General features: G+C 23.3%; 1 protein-coding gene across 12 annotated transcripts in view; it reads right to left on the bottom strand.

The window, feature by feature from the left end:
- LOC132923779 (histone deacetylase 4) overlaps positions 1-25,931 on the bottom strand; it is a 53,205-nt gene that overhangs the window by 13,195 nt on the left and 14,079 nt on the right. For 6 of the 12 annotated variants that reach the window (XM_060987755.1, XM_060987744.1, XM_060987747.1 and 3 more), the window contains 6 exons: positions 7,202-7,267; positions 3,889-4,016; positions 3,048-3,155; positions 2,567-2,722; positions 1,068-1,144; positions 860-993 (listed from right to left, as the gene is read on the bottom strand). In XM_060987755.1, the coding sequence (XP_060843738.1) occupies positions 860-993; positions 1,068-1,144; positions 2,567-2,722; positions 3,048-3,155; positions 3,889-4,016; positions 7,202-7,267 (669 nt within the window). The other 6 variants (XM_060987751.1, XM_060987749.1, XM_060987756.1 and 3 more) reach the window with 6 other exon arrangements.

Here is a 25,931-nt window from a genome sequence, read left to right as displayed (position 1 = left end):
ATTTATTTTTGATATTATTAAGATACAAATTTGTTTAAAATTGAAAAAGTTAAAATGATACGATACAATAAAAATATTGTTTTCATTGTTGTGTAGGTATACATTTAGTTTTCAAATTATTTTCTCTTATGTTGATTAAGTGGTTTTCTCGCATACGGAATCATTTATAAATTACTTTGAATAAATGTTAAATTTTTTTTTTCAATGTTAAAATGTATATGTAATTACATAAGATTAATTATAAGATCATGTTATAAAATTTATTGTATAAAATCTCATAAAAATCAGTTATGAATTTTTTTTAAATTGTTAAACAAATTTAAGAAAAAATTAAAATGATCAAAAAAAAATTAAATGTTTAATAAATGTTATAACTTATAATACCACTATCCACAGTCATATTTGATTATTTTTATCAGTACATTGTAGGAGTAGTATAATAGCTAGTATTCAACGAACAAAAATACAATTTCCATATCACTAGAAAATTTAATTGACGATCAATAATTAGAGATTGTACTATTATTTTACGAAAAGTTTAATTAATAGTATTTTTCAGTTAAAACGAATTAAACCACGCAATTCAGTCATCTAAATTTTTTCAATGTAAATACATTGGAATATTTCAAATTTTTCTTTATAGTTCAATTTTTAAGTATTATTTATAATACTTAAAATAATAGTATTATTTGCTATATGATTCTGCAGTATTACAAATTTATAAATATATTAGACAGATATAAAAATAAACAAACATAAATTAGGTGTTTCAATGTATTTAGCGCATTATATTTTTAAAAATTATTAAAACAATGAAGGATGTTAAAAAGCTACATTTTATTAGATTAAATATAAATACCTGTTTTTCTTAGGGGGAAATCTTCTTCGTACCGTCCGACAAATCTATATGGTGTAATATTTGACCCACTAGACGATGGACTTAAACTACTAGGCATTACGTTTGGTTCCGACTGCTGAGATTGTAAAATTCCCCTATAAAATAATATGAGCATTTTGAATACTTACACATTAGTGTATTTATAACAATGTTTAACTCAAGTACTAACCAACTAGGGTATGATTGTTGGGATTGTATAGAACTGCTTGATGCTGCTTCTCGATGTTTTTTACTCAACAGAAACCCCTAGACAATTTTAAGGATGTACTAAATAAAAAAAAGCTAAACTAGACAATTTGAGATATTTATTATGAAAATTGTAATAGTCGTTCATATTCAATTTCAATAAATATATTCACAAGGCCTCCGGATTTATACCGATGTCTATGTTTACATTTAATAGTTATCGTTATTATATAGGTAATCGGAAAAATGGAAGGTATTACTGTATTAGTAATTGTATTTTATCTAGTTGGTATTAGTATTATGACATATTGTTACCCCTAACTCAAAAAAAAAACGTGGGCGTATTTTAACTCTGAAATGATCATACATTTTTAAATACTATATAATAAATAATAACTATATTTGTACACACGATAATAACACTAATATGGCATACATATGATAAAATATGACTCAGTAGTTATATTTTCAATTTAATTTTGAATAATGTGATATTTATCACAACTATTTATATAATAATATAAATACATAACTACATTTTTACCTGATACAGAAGTGTAAAGTAAAGCAGACATTGATTTTAAATTATTATATGATTATGATTTAAAATAAGTATTTCAAACATAATATACACGAAATAGTTGAACTAAAAAAAGTTATTTAGCTAATTCTATATTAAATATCTAAAATATAAGATTATTAACGTTTAATAATATAAAACATTTTTGTTACGTCTGCTATCTCCATAATATAATCATGCAGAGTTTATATTTTATTATTTTGACGGTATATTTATAAATCTTAGTTAGGTATCATTTTGTTTTACATTAATGTCCACAATCAGTAATACTTTCTGCGGTATAATAATTATTATAAGTTAAAAATGTCACGCAGAACCTATGTATATTTAAAATTTTACAAACGACTCTAAGTAATGACTATTGTTTTTATAAATGTTTGCATAACTTTATCAGAGAATCTAAGAAAACGGCAAGTAGGCAGTACACGTGTTGTAATAAAATCTAAACATATTTTCAGTAAATCAATCGGCGAACTTTTATCAAAATTATTTTTCAAATGTAATAATATTGATCATAGCTTTTATACTAAAACAGCCAACTAATATACATTTTTAACTTATAATAATCCATTCTTATGAATTGTAAACTAAACTTATGCCGGTTCTTTTTTTTTAAATTTTCTTTAATTTTAATCATGTTTACGTAATACTTAAATTCAATATTTAAAATGTGGTTTAACATTAAAAAATATATAATACTATAATACAATTAAAAAACCTTAACCACGCTAATACTATATCATATAAAATCTATAAGAAAATATAAGCGTAAATAAATCTCATTACAATACTTTTGATTTGTGAAAAATAATTTAATTTTATGTTTTAATGCAAATCGTTGTAATTTTGAAATAGAAATTGATATCTAAATATCGATCATTAAATTTATTTATTTATATTACCTGTAAAATTTGTTTAACTTCGGATGACGCAATAGCACTTTGTTCATGTTTTTCTTTTTTTTTTATGGTTTCCAATTTTTCTTCTTCTTTTTTTTCACGCTGTTCTTTTTCTTCAAGTTCCCGTTTTTTTTCCCATAAATCCTGCATAACACATGTCTATACATTATTTATGTAAGATCCTCGTCTATCAAGAACACGCTATGAACTATTTGTATATATTTGTAACTTAATACAGATATTATGCTCATAAAATGTATAACAATAGCAAACACAAGATGACAGTTCAAATCTTTTATTCAACAGGTTATTAAGTCGGTTGAGAAACTTTTATTTGTATCTATGTATAATATACATGTAGTCACTAAGATAAATTATTAATATATATTGTTTGAAAAATATTCCTCTGAAATAGAAAATTTACCTAAGCATTCTTTTATTGAATAGCAAACTAATATTTTTTTCTTATATAATAATATTTTACTTTAAGATGTTGCCGGAGTTGTTGTTCATGTTGCTCCGCTAATTGTTGTTGTTGAGCTTGGAATTGTTCCAATAAATATTGTTGTTGAAGTTGTTGTTGCTTTTTTAACTAAAATTATAAATTACACATATTTGAATATATTTTTTTATAAGTTATCTAGATAAATAAAAAATACAGAAGGTTTTTAATTATATTTAATTTAACAAATAGTAATGAAAATAAAGAACATTAAGTTAATTTATATGAATTTAGTCATTGCATATAGGGCACATTGAATTTTCTAACAGAAATGTATCATATGTATTAAAGTAAGTGTATTAATAATTTACAATACAATATAAAGTAAACTATTTTTAACATTAAAAATTTGTATAACTCCAATAAAACATGATTATATAATGTCAATTTAAATTAGTTTTTTATATAAGTATTAAATAAAATAATTACTTTTGTGATAATATGTGTGAATATTGTCATAAAATATGAATTATGAAATAATTATATTTTAATTTAATTTATTTTTTTAAAGCAACTTTTTTTTATAATAAATTGTTTTGCCATGTTATTGAAAACTTAGTTCACTGTTTTGTTACATAATGCATAATATAGTATACCAATTAAATATAAAGACAAAAAATACAATTACCTATACTATACACTTTATTTTAGATTATCAAATTTAATATTTCTAAAAGCTGAATAATTATTATGTAAATATTACTATATCAGAAATATTTAAATTAAACTTCGATAAAAATGGAAAAATACTATAAGAAATTAATTTTATAATAATTTAATATTACTCTCGACAACTTTTTAATGATTAAAAACTTAATTTTACCTCCAATATTTGATGATGTATTGTGTTGTGTTCGTGGACGTGATTAGTAGGTCGAACTAATTCCAAAGGTTTGTCCCCCAACGCATCTTCAGTATTGTAACTGCTCACTATTGATTCACGAGTCATTTCTAAATACAATAAATCTAAAGTTAACATTTGGTTATATTTACAACTATGAAAATAATTTCAAAATTCAAATAAATTATTACTGCTCTAATCGAATAGTTTTTAATCTGACCTCCTATATTAGATTTTAGACACTTCTTGATGTTCATCTTCACACGACTATTTAATATCTACCGCTGCTTATATTAAATAAGCTATCTATTTGTTCTCTGTTATAATTTATAGCCAGTTTTGATAAGGAGGGCGTTACTGGAAGTGTTTTTTGATGCTGATTGGATGATAATTGATATTATTTATATTACGTCATACATTGATATTGTCTTATTTTATCAATCATCGTAAAATATTAAATTTTATGCCTGACTATTGATTTTATAATATTATAGAGTTCAAAACATGCATTTTATTCCACTCTGATCAGTAATTAATATTATGAACAAAGAAAGTTAAAGTATTAACGCTGATTATGGACATAAAATTGTCGCCGATAGAAATAAAAGTACCTATATATTATTATTCAGAACAATTAAAACTTTTTATTGAAAATCAAACTACGATAATCTTAGATACAAAGTGCTCCTCTACTTTGATCAATGTATTGGTTTTAAAACGATGATATATATATTTATATTTTAAAATTTGGTCACTATACCTTTTAAAATACTAAAAATGTTTTAATTTTTAATTTAAAGAGTTAAAAGTACAAAAGTTCATAGTTAACAATTATCATGAAAGTCAAAAACAAATAAAATGTTAAAACGAGATATTTTACAAAAATAATTTACATTTAATTATCATTTAATTTTTTTTATATATTTTTATAAATTTTTTCGATTTCACAAGTATAAAATTGTTCATGAAAGTTCATTTAGATAACAAAAACAATGATAAAATAGGTACAGTTTAAAACTTGTGATGTATTAATTATACTAAAAAGGGTTAAAAAGATAAATTTATCAGATCTTCAAAAAAATGTAATGTATTATTGTTTACGTGTACTATTATACCTATAAAGTATATATTTATAGGATATTACTATGATTAAAATCTGTGAATAATATTTTTAATTTATATAATTCATTAGAAATAAGATTCAGAAAAATAGTATTTAAATTGGTTTTATCAAATAATAATAAAAAAAAAATATTGTACTTTTTGGAGAGAAATATGACGAGACGCTCTGTTTTACACAATAATAAAGTACATAGTACCTATTCATGGTATAATAATTATACATTAAACGTATATTAATTTCATTTAAATTACACTAAGAACAAAAAAAATCTACTCTTCTTTAGGATTACTTAAATATATAACACTGCGAAAATAAACATAATGATTGAAATGAAATATTTCGTCAATAGTATGAAATATTTAAAAATTATCTTATTGAAAACGTTATTATTTTATTAACTGCATTCATTAAATAATTTTAAATAAAATAATATTTTTTTTCATAGAATAATTAAACGTTATACTGTAATATTTTTTTAATTTAAACACGTTATATTATTTAAGTTAATACAATACTAACATTTCCTCATGAACAGTTGATAAATTAGAAAATTAGAATGATAACAGTGATAACTGACTACACTTATCTACGCGGTAAATTCAGTTTATTATTTATTATGAGGATAAGACGCAACAACCTATATTAATAATAAATGAGTCTTTACTATATAATAATTATTAAACACAATATAAATATTTTTAATAATATAAATGTTTTACAGAGTTATAAAACACAATCCTAGTGTTCTGACCTTTGCCATATTATGTATACAACTATAATGAATGCCTCGTACCTAACATATCTTTTAAAGTAATTAAATTGAATACTAGAGTTTATAATATAATACTTTTAACGGGCCACATGATAACAATTTATTTAAAAAAAAAACCCCGAATAAAATATATTGCGCATCTTCACTATAACAAATTTCTAGATTGTATGATTTATTTTATTCGGAAATAAAATAAAAATAATTACATGTTTATAAATAATTAATTATAGTTTTTTTAGATAATTAATATAAATATATCAATTATCAGCACTTCCTTGTTAAAACGAATCTAAAATGCTATACTTACTACACATTTAGTAGACATAATATATTTTAAAATATATGCAAGAAATTACCAAAACGCATAAAATCCCAAATTGTTTTTCTACTAAATCATGTCTACATTTTGTAATCAAATATTTGGACGGTTTATATAATAAAATGTAATCGTCCACCGAATTTATTAGTGTGCGGTAAAACAAAGACTATGTTAAATGTTTCATAATCATCGCAAAACATACACATATGTTATTTGTATAGTTTAAAAACGCATGACGATCTAAAGGTAACGCTTCAAAAAAACGATACACAATATACATATTTAATATTAACTTATGACCCCTTTAATAGCATCGAAATGTTAATAGGGGAAAACAGTTCCTTACCAATTATCATAATTGAACGCATATGAATATTTCTACATATCGCATTATAATATACCTATAAGTTACATCATATTATAATAATGTACTTGAATACGTTTTGTACGAAAGGGGCTCCCGGTTCCAGAACGAATAACTATTAAAATGACCCACGTTAAAACGATAACAAACCGTACGTCTGCAGTAGATGTGAATAATAATAAGTGATATTATTATGTCGTAGTGGTAGTAAAGAATCCCAAGTCGATCACGAAATAATACAATTTGAAAACCACGATTTTTTTTTTCAGAAAAATTATCGTCGCCACAAACGTCACATTATTTCAGTACACGCGACAACTTACTGTGATCGAAGTACACACAATAGTTATATGTGAAACACTTTCGAGGTCTGCACGTGTCGTTCAAACAGCAGTGCGATTGCTCACTAGCTGCACCTACCACACAATCCACACGCCGGCGCAGCGCAGCGACGGCGGCGGTCCCCTATTACAACGAAATGTTTATAAAAAAAACTAAAACCGAGAAAAAGTGGTACAGCAGTATACATAATATATAATAATAATAATACCTATATAGATATGCATAATACGTTAAAATATAATATATTATGCCGACGGGGGCCGCGCCGCTTTGTTGTTGGGTGTGCATACTGAAAGGGGAAGGGAGATTCCGACGAGCATGGTACGCAAATTTTGATCTACAATAATTATTATTATAAACGATTTTCGGACAAACCTGTTTTTTGCGATAGTTGCGTGAACGCAGAACTGATTTCTATACTTCGAATTGACTTGATGTTGTCTGAAACAAAAATAATAAAAATATATTATATATAGGTGTAACGTTACTGATGTTTCGATTTTTGGAATTATCTATTTAATTTTAGAATATTATATAGCGGGTTAGGTACATGGTACCTAATTACTAATGAATACATGATACAAACTGAAAGGGAGTTTTTCTTAACAAAACCATACGATTTTTAATTTTTAAAACTACCCATTACCTTTATTATTATTTTAAGAACTACAACGTGAATAATTGACAAAATCTATTGCTATAACTTTTTAAGCTAAATTTGACTCAATTTTATCTTTAATGCGTTCGATCAAATCAAAATAGTTAACGCTTTAGAATTTAACAACGTGCATAGTAATACTGTATAATACACAATAAGATATCTTCATCGTAAGACAAAATATAACACTTTGTTTAAAACCGGTATAAACATTGAGTAATGACTAATAAGTAATAACAGTAGTACTATACAGTTAGTAGTCTTGTTACAAATTTTAATCTGAGACCAACGAATACTGTATGTTGTAAATATATTATAATTTATAAACATGGAAAAACATAAAAATGTACTACTAAAGGTGTACCGGGTAGTGGGTACGTAATGAGATAAATATTGAACGATAAATGTACACTATTATTGAGTAGAATAATATATACTGTAATACAGTTATCAGTTTTTGTTTAAAACACCTACTTAAGCACCCATTACTCATTAGGTCTAAAATAATATATATTGTTAAGCATCGTTTTTTCATTAGTAATAAATAATAATAGTAATAATAACAAGGTTTTAAATGAGGAAAAATAATTTATACCGTCTGAACCGATTTCTGGCTAGCCGAATGAATACAACCTACCATACTTATACTAGAAATATTATCGTATAATTGCTATAAAAAAGACTGATTAAATGTCAAACTCGACTTGCAGTCTGGGTGGAACACGGACGTTTGTTAATTATTATGACATTCCTTATATAATTTATTTCATATTATGCACATAAAATTAAAGGTCTAACTAAAAACAAGAAGTTCGGTGATCGCTATTCAATTCTCATTTCACTCAAAATGATCAAACACCAGTATTTTGTAGTTGTCAAAAGTTATTAAATATTATTAAAAAAAAACGGCGATCAGTATAATAAAATGATATTTACGTACGTACTTGTACATAAATCATATACAAAACCGCCTAAGAAAAATGTGGAATATGACAATAAACAAAATTATTCTCTAGATAAAAATTCTAGAAAATGAATACAAATCCCATACCTAAGTTGTTCTTATACCTGTATAGAATTATTAAAAAATACATAGACACAATTTTTTTTATAAGCATTTGAAATTCAGAATTTTTACAAAATATGTCAATATAACTAAAATTACTTCAAGTATTTGTTAGTAATTATTTAATAAAATATTTAACTTTTAAAGCTAAGATTTAAAAATGTAATACAATGTTCAAAGTATAATAAATAAATTACGTATATTTTAACATTAAATAACGATATTAATTATATAGTTATATTGTTATATCAAAAACATTGTTCGTGGAGGCTTAAAAGTTTTACTTATATTTTTTTATTATAAATTTCACTATACACAACATTTTCAAAATATGTTGATTTATTTTAAGATACATACCTATATAGTATTTATAGTAATTAAGTATGAACGTTTTTCACTGTTTAACGGTTAGGTGGTATTAACCCAAAAGTTAATAACAAAAATATAATATAGTATAAATATATATTATTATAATATAATTAAATACTAATAACACAATAAATGCAATGTTTTTGGAAAAAATTTAGTTAACTCTCCATAACATTAGTAGTAAAATAGACTTAAAGTGACTTTAATAGCTATAACAAAAACATATTGTAAACTTAGTGATTTCACTAAAATATTCTGATACAACGTCTCCACTCCGAATCATTTTTTGTACATATTATAATATATATTTCAATTAAAATCTAACTCACCCATAACAGTGACCCATTAATTAACTATATCACTATCTAGGGCTATAAAACTGATGTACTAAAAACATGCATAAAAATTCAAAATTTAAAAAATTGTTTTAAATTTATCCGTAAAATTGTATAGGTACATAAACAAATTACAAATGTGTGTTATGAACAAACATAAAGATAAAATTAGTTTTTTAAATGTATACAAATGCAAAATAAACATTTTGAATTTAAAATATTAAACATATATCCAAATAATATAAACAAAGGTATCAAATTTGTCAAATCCATTATTCCCAATGATTTCTTTAACTCCACTCTCACAAACATATCATAAAAACATTTAATAAAAAAAAAAATTGTATACATTAATTTAAGGTTTTATTTTAAAAGTTGAATCAAATTCGAATTTCGTTTATTTTTGGTTTAGAATGATATTATCGATAAATGCGAAATTATTAATTTAAAACCTTGGTTACGATTGCTAACGACCTATGGACAGCCAAAATGTTTATTGCGTCTTCGCACAATGTTTGGAATTACCATCATGTCAAATACAAATACTAGATTAACTAAATGTAATTTTACTACATAATACATTAATACATTATGCATAAACATTTTAAGCATTAATTCACTAGGACAAGATACCTACTTCAACAAAAGCATCATTTTCATTATTAATAAATACATCATATACGAGATATAACATATATTCCATATTATAATGATGAATACTAAATAATCATATAATAACTAAAAAAAATGAAAACTTTTACAATATTCATTTTTTTTTTGTCAAAGAATTACAAATAGATAAGTTATATTAAACAAAATAAAAAACCTACTTTTATAAAAATGTATTTATGATTCATAGATTTTTAATACGTTTTCATATCAAATAAGACTACTATACAATTTTTTTTCATAATTTAGCAAAATTATAATTTATAATTTAATATTTCTATCAAAAGCACTGTATTATTGTTTCTTTAAGTAACTATAAAAAATTATAAATTTTTATTATAGTTTTAGAAGCTTAAAAGATATCGGCAAGTACACGTATTAGTGTCGTAATACTTTGAAAATACTTAAATGCGATTGGATTTAATACAAATTTAATTTAAATATTATCTAAGAAAATTAATTAAATAATTTGATATCAACATTGTTATTTATTCGTAGCAATTCTTATAAATATGAAATATTTCTTAAAAAGTAAAAAAAAAAAAGATCTATAAAAAATTATAACAAGTGTAAAATAAATGCATTTAAAATAAAAAAATAAAATTGTAATTTTTAACACGTAGCAATGAAGTATAAACAAACATTTATCACTAGGTAGGTCATTGTGCCAATTTAGAGATTCGCTATCATTTATCATATTACATTTGAAAGTGATTATAATCGTATAATAAATAATAGTATATAAATTATAAAATATCATTTTTAATTATATAAAAATGTGCAGTTTTAAAAAAATAAAACATTCCTTCTCGAACTTAAAAATACTTAAAACATAGATTATTATAATAAAGTTAAATTACGGAGATAGAATAATTTCGATTATTCGACAGTTTAAACGTCTATAAGGAAGGAAAAAACTAACTAATAACCAGCAGTTATTTCCCAACTTTAATTACACGGCGACCCACTATTACAGTTACATTAAACCTTCTTCCAGTCGATCAACAACAACAAAATAATAATAATGTAAATGTAATATATTTCAATATAATTGTATATTTTAAACTTAAAAAAATATTAAGTTTGAGTAAAAAAATATTTACTTGTATTATATATGATTTAATATACCTAACCTATCAATGTTCTATGAACAAATCAACCAACACTTAATATTATTATACCTAATACATATAATAAAATATATTTTGATTAAAGCTGTATTTAAAAAAAAAATTCCGAGTATTAAGTACAATTAACTTTAATTAATTATATTCGCAAATCATACATGACTTTAATTTTTAGATAAGGGCATTAATGTGTTTTTAAAATTTATCACTTTTGAATATAATAATAGCAATAATTAAAATGTATTAGAAAATTGTGTATGCATCAAATAAATGTACATGTATAGGTACAAAATTAAACACAAAGACATTGACTACTTGGTTAATTGAGAAGAATTTTGTCAGTTAATGTTTTATCCAGTTACAAATAAAATATTGGAAATTAATTTCCTTACGAGAAATATAAATTAAATATTATTAATATTAGAAAATATAAATAATATATTCGAAATGTATTTTTTTTATTTCATGTAAATGATTATTCAGGAGCGTGTTGGGCCCATTTCTCTACTGGGAAATTAAATATATAATTAGGGCCCACTTGGTAATAGTAAAGGGGCCCATGGATATCATTTATTCCTATAATATCAACAAAATTATCTAGGTACCTATTTGTTAAACTACGTCGACTACGACATAAGACATAACCATGAAAATACCATCTTTCTGAAAGTCAAAAACACTGTTAACCTGTAAGTAATTTTCTGTTATAGGAAATAATAAATGTAATATTGTAATCTACATTTTTATTTAATTAAAAAATAACAGCGCAAATTATAACAGCGAATAACTAATACACATACTATACTCATTGATTTCTATAATATCTATCAGTGGGTGTCTAATGTCTATGGCGTCTATGCTATATATATTTTACGATGAACGCACATAATAGGTATTATATAGGTTTTCAATGTTTTCATCCACTTTAAGTTTTTCACCAAAAGTTGTATTATCTGAGTTATTTTTTTTATTATTAAATTAAGTCCAAGACAACAATGACCATTGAACGAACATTAATATTTAGTAATTACAGAAGCAAATTATTTATATGGGTTATAGGTACATCATAATACAAATAGTACAAAAATATTTATTTAATTAAATATTAATTTGTAATTAAATATTATTAGGAAGTGTTCAGATTTTGAGCTATGTAAGAATTTCAAAGTGGCTTTGGCGTTGTGTGGGTCTTGATTTAGGTTTTAGGATATCGACAAGGGGATATGACTAGAGAGATTCCTCCTTTCCTTTTCAAAAAGCCGACATTCCATGAGGATATTATCAGAATTATTACTAATGAAAATTCGTTGTTTTCCCTTTACGCATTTTTTTCTATTTTCTAAGGACACCATAGTTGATAGTTATTTATTATTAATTAGAATTGTTAAAAATAATATTATTGTATGTTACTCAATTTAAGTAAAAGAGGTACCTGGTGGTATCCCGGCAGGCCAGTATACATCTGTGATTATTGATTACTGATAATATAACATACTAATTATTTCGAGTGCATAAATAAATAAATAAGTAGTTATAAAATAATAGAGAATAACAATAATGAGATAACTACAGTAATAAAAATCAAATAATAATTATTTAAAAGCTTATTTCCACAATATAATAATATGAATAGAATATCTGTTAGAAAATAAGATACTCTTTATTATAGTAGGTATAACCAATATATAATCACTAATCAATATTAATAGTATACATATTTTTATTTTTATTTATGTAAAAATTAGTAACATTTTACAAATCTATAAATGAATTGTTTTTAAAGTTAAATAACAGAAATTTAATAGTATATAATAGAAAACGAATTGTCTGTAAAAGCAATCAAAGAAAAAAATTTAACAAACACAAATAATTTGTAGGGCCTGATGAAACGTTATATTATCTAGAAGATATTATTGGATTAATATTGAAATAACAACTGATATCTTTCGTACCTATTGTGTTTAAATATAATTTAATATAATATACATAATTGATAAAATAGAAATTAGTAAAGTTCAAAAAATAAATTGAAGGTTTTTAGAAGTGTGTTGATTTATTCAATTGTTTTCGAGTGCGCCGAGTGCGGTGATATTATGTAATTGACTTTTATTTTATTAAATTCCTATATCAATTATTTTGTTTCCGATAGATAAGTAGGTTTATACATTTATAAAAAATAAATTGATTGGAAGTTCTACTATGTTTATCAGAGAAAACTTAACATGAGGTATTTTATTAGGTACATAATTTAATTATAATATGAAATAAAATGAATTACATTATACTTGTACAGTTTATGATTTACCCTTGCACGTTGTAATAATAAATAAAATATTATACTTAGTACTAATAAATGTGTATATCCACTCTGAATAAACATACAGATTATATCAGTTTTCGCTAATTATATTAGGTTATAAAATAATTTAAATTTTGTCTTTAAAAACTACTAAGGTTATCATCGATAATAATTCATTAAAATATAAAGTTTTTATTAATAATAAATGTTTGAGATTTAAAATACAAAAACACAAAGACGAACTTAAAATATTTTTTTTCTGTTATCTATTTTTAAATTAAACATTATTAATGAGAAAGGTTAAAGTTCAGATTTTATAGAAAAAAATCTAGGTATATTATTTAACTATATTATTATGTTTAAAATAAATATAATTGAATATTCGGGGAACGATGTTAAAGGAAATAGTTCATCATTATGGCAAATTTAATTTTAAATCGATTTTCTATAACATTTAAAATAAATATTCATATAACTATCAGCTAAATACAATATGCAATTTAATAGTTTCCATGAATTAAATATTAATAATTAACTTTATGTATTCTTCTCTAAACGTTTATTTATTAAATATACATATATATATTAATATGTGTGTACCATTTGACACTGGCTTAAAAATAACAAATATAACATAATAAAATATATAATGATATAATATGATATATAATATTTTTTATGAAATGAACCACATAATATTAATAATATTTATAATTGACAAGACTATTTATTATAATTCAATTTTTTTATTATGTTATAGAAATAGAATATCACGACACTACTTGCGCTTAAACCATCTTGAGGAATGGCCAGGTATTGTAGTAGTCCAAATTTTGGATTAGAGAATTTATATGAATACCTAGACTTCTGTTATGAAACCGTTATAATTAAATCATTTGGCTTTATCATTTATTATTTTTATTATTTAATTTATATGTACTCGTAGTTTATAGTTTGACATGTAGGAAGGGTATTTGTTCATTTTCTAAGGGCAATATTTTAAAAGGTTTGAATTTTATTTATTCAATTTTTTTCGTATTGACACGCAACTGGAGTCCGTACATAGTCTATAAGTTAATTCAAAATAATTGTGGAATTCGTTATGTAGCTTAGAAAAAAAACTAATATATATGTAACAGTAGTAAAAAATACCCTAAATGCTTAAAAAAGATAAATATTTAGATTAGAAAACAATATTATATGTTTGCATAATAAAAGTCTACCTGAGTGCTCTAAAACCTAGACCACACCAATTTATTGATTTTTTTCTTTTATTGGGTCTGCAAAAAAAAAAAAAATAAAAACAAAGTTAAACTATATTTATTTTACGTCCACTAATGACGATGACATTCCCTTGTCAAGTGCCAAAACTGAAGGTTCAGACGATAAAATGTCTATTTCAAAAAGTTACGACAAAATCGTAACCAATCACAACATCGTTGTTTTAATATTCTTACAGTTACTTTAAATAGGGATTTAAATTTTTAACCACGGTTAATAACCAAAAAATAATAGTTAAAATCAAGGTATATTATAATATACTGTGGTTAAAATATTTTAAATTGTAAATTAATTGTACAATGTTTATGAAAACATCTCTATGGAATAAGATAGATTATAAGCATACATTTAGATAAATATACAATTATATTAGGTATGTGATATAAATATATATATATATATATATATACATTGATAGTAGGTCTTGAATAAAAAATTGATCTTAATGAAATATATTATAATACATAATAAAAACAACCAATCTAAAATAATAATTTGATAAGTCACTTTCGTTTTGAAAAGGTTAAATTAAATAATATTAACTGATTATTATTATTATTTTAGATAATTTTTTAATATTGCGATAAGCTTACTGTATTTTTAAATGCAGTAAAATCTCGAGACTTAAAGAATAATAAGAAGATAGAATGAAAAACCTAGCTGCTAATTTTTAAATTACTAATTTAAAATCCTTATATAGCCTTAATATATAGGTAGTAAATAAACTGAATTAATTTAGAAAGTAAACTCAAAATCTACACAAAATCATTTGGCTGAATAGTATATATGAAACTGTCTACACACTAAATTCTTGAATGATTTATATTATTATTATAATTTAACGATATCATCAATAGCAGTGGCCTTGGGAATGATTCACGAAAGATTTTGATTTAGATAAAGACTAAACGATACATGAAACACCGTTAACAAATACACATACTACATTTAATATTCTTACTATGACTAGTTAAGAGATACTATAATGTATTGTGTAAATTAGCAGACAACAAATTTGATGGCGGCGAAGATACACTATGTCCTGAATCCTGATAAAGCGCGCGAATTGACCAATGATTCGAGAAATTTGATTTATCTTAAATAAATAGAAATTACCGCTGATGTTTGTAAAAATATAATTTTAACTTTTGTACAGTGAGATACTTGTTTAATGTTATATTTCATAACCACTTAGAGAAGATATTTAGACAATTTACTTTAATTTGTATTACCATAGTAATGTATAATGTATGTTGAAACTTAAAATAAGGCTATAAATTAAAAAATAAATTTATAAATTGTTTGTTAATTTTACATAATATTGACATCTTATTAAAATAAAAGTAATAATATAGTGATTCACAAACTATTGAATTTAATAAATCATAAAAATCTGGTGGAGTAAATTATAAATATTAACGTTATTAATATTAGTATACATTATATTATTTATATTAACATAATATATTCACTAATATTTTTTTATTTTTAGAGCTTTCAAAACTCACTTAAAATAGTTAAGTGATAGAATTATAAATATCTGAATTACAACGTAAATACTTTGCAGTGACGCACATTATACTATTTGTTTATAATATATATATATATATATATACAGGGCGATTATTTTAACAGTAAATACTTATTTAAAAATTATTTTGAAAATATTTAATTTTTACATTTTGTTATTACAAAATAATAGTGAAAAATAATATTATATTTTTACGATTTATTAATCATTATTCATTTTAAATCTTATATTACAAAACAGAATATTTTTGAAAGATTTTCTATACACACAAATTTTATTTTGAACTATTAATTAATTAGTAAAATATTTTAAGTTATGAGTGGAGAAGATCCTGTGCAACACCACTCTACTACACTTATATAAGCTTTAATTGTTTAGAACTAATTAACTAGTAACTACTCGTTAAAAAATGTAACGATAAGAAAAAAATAAAGTAATTTGTATAGCTTTAATTAATTATGATTTAGTTGTATTATAATTTTATATTTATAAGTTATAATCTTATAACCGTTTAATATTATTTATGAAATATTTAATAAAATACTAAATTATTATTATTATTATTATTATTATTATTATTATTATTATTATTTACTATTATTATGTTTCTTCGCATTAACAGCTTAACGAATTTAAAATTAATTAACAAAATTGTAATATTATCATTAATCATGTATTAATTCTTGGGTATGATTCTTAAACGAATAGTATGTTACTTTTTAACTGATTTAGAATTTGGAAAATCACATAGAAATTACCGAAAACAATTTCCAACAATTCAAATTACCAATGTCATAAAATTTATATTGTCTTTACGTACAATATAAAATAGTTAACATTACATCGTTATTGTGTTAACTATTATATAAATAATTGAATTCATTATAATATACTCTTTTATATTATGATTATAAAAAAGTGTTTAAAAACAAACGATGTACTTAAATATTTAAACCCTAATTATTTACTATTTGTATCAATTATTGGTACTTGATTCAAAGTAATAGAATACAATAGAGAATACTTAATATAGTAATATATTATATGTATTAAACTTTAACTTTCTTTAAATACGACATTGGATAATCTGGATTTAATACCAACGCGTAATTTACTTGTAAGACATTGTTTATTTTAAAATAAATTAATAACACAAAAAACTACACCTCCACAAACCAACTAGAAAATAATATACGTATAACAAAACAGACTAAAAATATGAATAATAAATATATCTATTAAAAAATTCACAGCACGAGGTAAAACAATGGCTGAGCCAACTTTATATAACAATTATTCCAGTTCATGGAGATATTACATAATAAATTATTATTTTGAATATATTGGAGAGGCGGGTTGCCGGTTCCAATGTATTTAAAACAATTGTATAATACACTATTGACGTCTTGAATGGTTTCACGAGGAATACTAAGAAATACAAACGTTATTTGTATGCGTCAACTAAATTAGCATTCATTGTTTACGTTATTTGCCCAGACATATATATCGTGACTGAATCTCACACGTGGCCTTTAATGCTAAATTAAGATAACCTTTGTAAACTTAATTATTACACATTACCTATTTATGTCCTAATATTGTTAGCGCAAACAATATGAAAATAGAATATTTGACTGTGGCAGATTTATATTTAGCTAAACAAGAATAGTATTAAACTAAAACAATATAGTAATTAAATTCAAAATTAATAACCACAAAGTTATAAACATAAATTCAAAGACAGAAATTTGAAGCATCCAATTATAGTTTCGAATAATAATGGAAATTTTAACGAGATTTCCGCCTTTAAAATAGTGTTTAATTATATTATAAAAAACCAGCTCTTGGCTAATTTTTTTTTTTTATCGTGTTCGTCTAATTACTTATATTATAGTTCTTTGTTATTAAGATGGAATATTGGTAAATTTGAAAATTTGAAAACTAAATGTATATTTCAGGACGGTAAATATCACAATTATGAATATATTAGCTAAATCATATTATATTGATAATGTATTTTTTAAATGAAAATAAAAAATGTCACACGTTAAAATTGTGAAGTGTTTTACGATATAACTTATGACTAATCTAAATTAACAAATTACTTATCTTTTTACATTTTAAGTTAAATACTGAATATCAGAATTTATTGAAAATACTATCAAGATAAATTAAAACAATCAACTATGGAAATTTGGCTAGTGACGATGATGGTGTAGGTAACTTTTATTTTTAAAATTAATTACAAACTTTTTGTTATGGTGCCAAACATACAGGTGTACCTAACTGAAATTGATTTTTTCTCTGTAGATAAATAAACTATTGAAAATAGATTTATAACGTTTTTTTAAATTTAAATAAATAATGTAATGTCTACAGACAAGCAATTTAGAAATATTTGATTAATTACATAATTAATAAAAATTAAGATAATTTTCTTACTTATAAACGTGAAAACATTACGGAAGAAAAAATACAAAAGTGGTTCCTCTACGTTTTACCAGAAAAAAATATTTAACTAACAATAAGACAATACAAAATATTTAATCATAATTAAAAAAACAATAACTAATATTATATAATTACCTGTATGGTATGAAAAATTTGGTGGCCCCTATTTAACTAGCTATTTGTATAAATATTATAAAGTATTTAATTTGTGTTTATAAGTTTATTGAACAACATTTTACAATTTTCAATCAATTTATACAAACCTATCATTATTCAACTTAAATAAATAATAAAATAATATTTCACAATATATTGGATAAAATATACGATTAAAAAGTAAAACATTAAAAATTGATAAATATTAGATGGGGTTTATTTTATTTTAAATTCGTATTTAATAAATATATAATTGTGTACAACCGTACTGTAGTTTGAATGATATAAACAGTTTAAATTTAACGGCCACTATATGGTTTTTAAGTAGGTACAATCTAATCTAAATAAATCTCTTACATTTAAACAAAACAAATTAAACTATAATTGTATAATAGAATAAACATATTTCGTCAAATATTAAAAAAGGCTACCAATAAAAAAATAGAAGCAAATAGATATAGACAATTTCATAGGAGACAACGAAAATAACTCAATAACACGGTTTGAATTCGAATAAAACGTTGCTAATTTACAGTCTTGACGTCGTAAGTCTGAAAAGTAGAAAGTATAATTTCACGATTGATTTGTTTAGTATAAAAAACAAACATGCTATTTGATTGTTTTAATCTAAAAAACAGGCATTAGATTCCTAAAATACCTCATAAAAAACATAATCGCAACTCAGACGCTGCCCGAAAAAGATATCGGGAATGGTGTCCCCATCTAAACCATAGCCAATATCATTGGGTCTGTAAAATGTAGCCTACAACTACTAACACCTTAATACGAGTCTGGTAAAAGGTGATATAGTTTATTTTATTCAAAGTCGAACAAAAAAAAAAGATCAGAATCTCACTATGGCGCCGCTGAATAATTGTTTTTAAATTGAGATAATACATTTAAAAACAACAATAAACTATCACATTTAAAAGAGAAATTTAGACCGGAGCTTGAAAATTACTTAAATGTAATACCAACTATAATGAGTAAAATACTAAAATATTAAATCCGTAGGCAATACTTGAAACATTTTAATTATTTTCTTCCATTGTAAAAAATATAACTCATACAAAGTTAATATAAAACTAATATATTCCTAATCCTAGCTTTACTCAAAATCTAATAAATTATTATTATTATCTAGTTTTTAATGTCAACACATTTGTATTTTATTATTCAGTAAATATTACGGTTTATATAAGTTATGGTAAAATAATTTTTCAATTTGTCAAATGTTTGCCCCTAATTACATGACATGCAGGATTGTTAATATTACACAATTGCTAAAAATAGGTATATACATATAAAATAGATTTCAACATTTCTGGAAGAAATTATTTAATTTGAAAACAAAGAATCTAAGAATACATTATAAGCTATTGAATTAATTGTTTTTGGAAAACTAAAATTAGAATGTTTATAACAAAATATTGGACGGTTAAAAAACAATTTTACCGATTTATCCGTAGATTACGTAAGATAAAATAAAAATTAATATGCTGGACAGTATTATAACTTATAATATACGAGAAAAATATAATTATTGTAAAAATAAAAAAAATGTTATTTTTTGTTTTGCGGATTTCAAGTTAAACCTTTCGCACAACTATGATCCAGTGTTCCAAAAACTTAAATCTCAAAATCTCTAGTCTTTAGCCGACTATCTTATCATCTTTCCTTAATAATTTCTTTAATGCCCTAACTCCTAATTCTAACTCTTTCTAGTAACGCATTGATTTTAGAATTTCCGCAAGCCCTGTCTGAGAAATATATCCTTTCTTTATTCCTACAAATCCTATGGATAATTTAAGTAATGAGACAATTACTCCCCATATGTTATATGAGACAAACCAAATTTGAACACCTTCATTTCATTTTAATTACTTGTTGTAAATATTTGTCACAGAAACTTATGCATTTTTTTCACAATCATAAACGTATAATACTACACCATACGTAATTGGACTCATCGAATTAATTAGAATAAAATTTAATATTTTTTTTTTTATATAAATTATCTCTAGAAAAAACTAATAAAATAATATTATTTAGATACAAATATTGTCAATCAGTATGCAGTGCGTATTTATGGCGGCGGGGGGGGGGTACAGGGGGCCACGTGCCTTCCAATCAACCGTGGTCTGTATGATTGTGTTTGTGTAAATATATTTTTATTTTTAAGCGTATTATTGTAATAGGCATATAATATAATAATAATTTGTTCAGTATTTAAAATTTAAACAATAATTATATAGATGTTATATGGTTTGTTGGTCCTAAGCATATACGATAAAATTTTGAAATGTTAATTTACCTTTTTTAAAATACATGCAAATAATGTTTGTGTAATATCTAAAAATATTATAAATTATAATTTGATGTATTTACTACATAATGATTATGATGTATATCTACCATATTTAATACATTGTGAAAACTCGTACTTTTTCTTAAAAATAAAATATAATAACACAAACAATTTAGGTAAAATGCAAATGCGTATATTATTATATAGTATACATGAATAAAATAAGTAATTTAATTCTTATACCCACCTCACAATTAAAATTATGCCCATAGATACTGGATTATGTATCATATTTAAAAATAATAACTTATTCAGTATTGAAATCGATATTCACACTATAGCTCTACCGTACTTATTTGTTAACCGGATATGAAAGACGGCCAAACAGCATAATTTATCACGTCTATACAATCCAGAACCTACAACAGTTGTTTTCAATAATTTTGTTTTAAATGAGTGTTTATACGATGAAACGAGAAAAAAATTAAAATGACATTTTATCTTATTTTATTTGTGATACTCCAGAGAAACAAGGATTTTTATTAAAAATAAAAACGAATCGTAGGATAAAGATTTAAAACGGACCATATCTCAGAAGTCGTTAATTATATTTTTATTTTATATTCAATATTTCAATCTACTTCTAAGTTATCATAATGAATGAATGAATGAATGACACACTAGTTCAATAATCTGAAAAGTATATATGGCATAATACAAAATATTTTAAAATAAACAATTATTATTTTAATCTTATTACAATGATTTCATGCAACTACAACAATTGTGTGAGATTCATAAATTTAGATTTCTGAAACATTTAAATACGAACACTAAATAATAAATAGAAATGTAATATTGAATTATTACATACAAACAATAAAAAATTATTAACAGTAGTTATTTAACGCAAACAAAAAAAAAAATTACATAGTACAAATACACCCAAATTTTAGGGGGGAAATACGTTTGGGCGCATTTAACCAAAACAGAACACTTTAGGACGTAAATCCATACAACGTTTGGGTGTAATATTTCCCTTCTTAATAGCAAGTTTGGGTACATAAAATTTTACGTAATATGTTAATATGTTATACTAAATCTGGGCCTATTAGCTTAACCCAGAAGACACTGGAGAAGGTTGGCTCAATTTCGTTTTGCTGCAAAACGCGGTCCTAATTTTTTTATGTAGTTCAATTTCATAAGTTTCCCAACATTTTTTAACAAACTTGTTTTTTTCAGATTAGATTACATAACATTTTCGATTAATAGTTGCAATATTCAATATTGTGCCCAAAGGTGTTTTCATAAATGCACCCAAACGTATTAACAATTTCCAAGTAATTTTTTTAAACTGCGCCCGAACGGATTATGCTCACTCTTGGGTATCTTAATTTATTCTAATGTAAAATAATATTATCAAAAAATATACAACCGTATTGTTACTATTTACAAGTATATTTATAATTACATTTCAAACTTAAGTATTCAAAAGAAAAATTCACTTCAATTTGTATATTATTTACCCATAAGAAAAAATTAATTATGATAAGATAATTAATCATTGATAAAAAATTTAATTACACCAAAATATAAAATAGGTTATAAAAGAGTATAATGTTTTTAGTTTTTTTAACTCGCCAAATAGGTACTAAATTTGTAGTTACTTTTATAAAAATAATTAAGTCTCATCCTTGGAAAAGTAATTATTAAAAATAATATTATTTAAAAAAATGAAACTACCTAAATAAGTAGCAACCAACGCATTACAATTACTATTACTATATATACATTGAAATAAAAATAAACCACTTTATATTATAACAATATTTAGATTATTTATTTACAAGAACACTTGAAACAAAATTTAAAAAAAAAAATGTAATTATGTGCTTTTCAAACATTCATAATAAAGAATTAATGATCTAATATATATTACAAATAAACAGATTCTTTATACTACCTTTGTCCTATGAGTCAATATTTTATGATGTTATAGTATTTAACTGTATGTAAATTGCAAATACTATAATAGTTATTATAGTACTGAAAGTTATTACTACCTTATTTATGGGAAAAAATAGGCTTATTAGTTATTACTTATTATAACATACCTTATTTACTTATATAGTATAGGTACGCAAATAATTCAATGGGTATTTAAAAAAACATTTAAATGTATTACAATGTATACAATTAAAAATGCATTCACTTTAGAAGTATTATAATTTATAATTTTATAATATACACAGTGATTCTTAACAGTAAGCAATCATTATCTCGGAAAGTATTAACATTTAAAAAAATATCTTATTACATAATTCAAAGTTAATATTAAATTATTATGCTTTTAATTGATAACATACAATAATCTCACATTTTAAAGCAAATTATTTTTTGAAAACATTTATTTTCCGAAATTGAATTTAAACAGTGATAATCAATTAATATTGATAAGCAGTGTTGAAACATTTCGCGAAGTGCCACTGTTTCACTTTATTCCACTCTTAAAAACTATAAATACTTATACACAACATATTATTAACTACCTACTCGTTCAAAATTCGATTTCCATACGTAAACATTTTCTGTTTTGGAATATGAAATTAAAGATATATGTGATCATTCAAAAAAATAAAATATCAATAACGATTAAAAGTAATAAAACATTTTAAAGATTAGCCTGTATAATACATTATTATAGTTATATAAGTAATATATTATATTATACACGGATGTTTTGGTAGAACGTGAATACCAATAGAGAACTTTGCGAGTAGAATATTAAGGGGATTGGAAACGGTGATTTTCTGTCTTTGTCTAACACATGAGGAACATAGCTATACGCCTGACAAAAATTAAGGTATTTCAAGTTGTTCGATTTAAAATATGTTAAGATGTTTTAATTGGTGTACAAGTTTACTTTGCATTGGTCGAAGCACTTTTTCGATTGTTTTATTATTTAAAATAAATACTTTGATGAGAATAAATATTTTTAAATTTTATAAATTTGTCAATTTCTATTATTAAATATATTAAAAATATGCTTCGAACTATGCAAAGTAAACTTGTATACCAATTTACATATCTTTACATAATATTTTAAATCGAACCACTAGAAGTACCTTAATTTTTGTCAGGCGCGTATAGACATTTTTCCTATGTTCCACCACGTGTGTAAGACAAAGACAGAAAATCACCGCTTACAATCCCCTTAAGATAAAACTTGTAAATGTTAATGGCATATACTTATATTCATACTATACAAAAGGAACTATAAAAAATAATCAAATTTATATATTTTAATACTTTATGCGTAAATGGTAGATACTCAAAAAGGTGATTCTTAATACAGGATTATACTTATACAAACAAATAAAGTATACGAGATGCCTTTTAATTATTAACTAGGAAACCAATAAAATTATCGCAGGAAGTTAATTTATTTTGAAATATTTAATTTTTTTTAAATATACCCCATTTAAAAGTATATTGACAAAAAGAGCGGCACAATGGAAAAATAATCATTCATAATGTTTTCTAAACACTTTTTCAAATTACTAATAAAGCTAGCTACAAGTAAATTATTTTTACTGATATAGAATTTTTAATTGTTTCATAATAATATATAATATAATACGGGGAGTCTACACTGAGTATACAATCATTTAGAATTATTATGAAATATAAAAATCAAATAAGTTTCTTATATAATTGGGGGATAATGATAAAACCAACACGCTGTAAAATGTATGATATGTTATTATCTAATTGGATACAGTGATAGACAAACTATAGATGGAACAAAATATAAGTTAAATAATATTATTGACATATACACAAGTACACAACATGGGTCTTAGATGACTTTACGGGTTTCTAATACTGAAATTACGTATTAAATTGCTTTATTATAAATTACGAAAAAAAATTATTATTTGATGTTCATATTTCATACTTCACATATTAAACTATAAATTTAATATTTATCTTAAAAATATAAATACAAGACTAAATTACTAAAACTTTAACAAAAAATTACACAATCTGATAAGATGTTTTAAAAATTTAAGGCGTTACTATAATAGGATATAATAAAATACTCTCTTAGTTTAGAAATACATTTACAAAATATATTCAATAAAAAAATATAATATACTATATACCTACCAAATGATTTTAGTCTTTAGATGAATGTATTTTTTTACAATGATGTTTTTTGTGTCTGACGTCTGTTGTCACATTGGAGTTACAAAAATGGAATTCTTCAAATCTTCAACTTTAAGGGTGGATTCTAGTAGAAAATTGTATCTAGTTACAGGCGAACCACTGTTTAACAAACTTATTTACAAAACTCTCTATGTGACGAAATATTTTATAGAACCATGAATCATTCAAAAAGTTTCTGTGTAACGAAAAAAATTTCTATTTAACGAATTAATTTTGTGTTACTTAGATTATTTGTCGTAAATTGCAGTCATCGACAATGTTCCAGAATCTGGATGACATACTAAATCATAAAATAAGCGCGAGAATTTTTATTGTCAGGATGGTACCTAAGTAGTATATACAACAGAATATCAGAAAGTTCCTCAACAAAGAATAATATAAAAAATGTTATTAAGTAAATGCATTAGTAAACCTGTTATCATTTGTATGTTTTTTATTTTTTATTTTATTCATTAATATATATTAGTTATTACACATACATATTATTAAAAACATACATAAATATTTGCATAAATTTCGTACAGTAAAAATTAGTTTTTTTAGTAAAGAAAATTACTATTTTTTTTAAACAAAATTTCTATTTAACAAATTTTGTTCAAAGAATCATCAGGTTTGTTAAATAGAG

Source organism: Rhopalosiphum padi, chromosome 3 (genome assembly GCF_020882245.1).
Source record: "Rhopalosiphum padi isolate XX-2018 chromosome 3, ASM2088224v1, whole genome shotgun sequence".
Taxonomy (NCBI): domain Eukaryota; kingdom Metazoa; phylum Arthropoda; class Insecta; order Hemiptera; family Aphididae; genus Rhopalosiphum; species Rhopalosiphum padi.
Note: the sequence above shows the minus strand (reverse complement) of the source record. Positions and strands in the feature narration are given on the sequence as shown.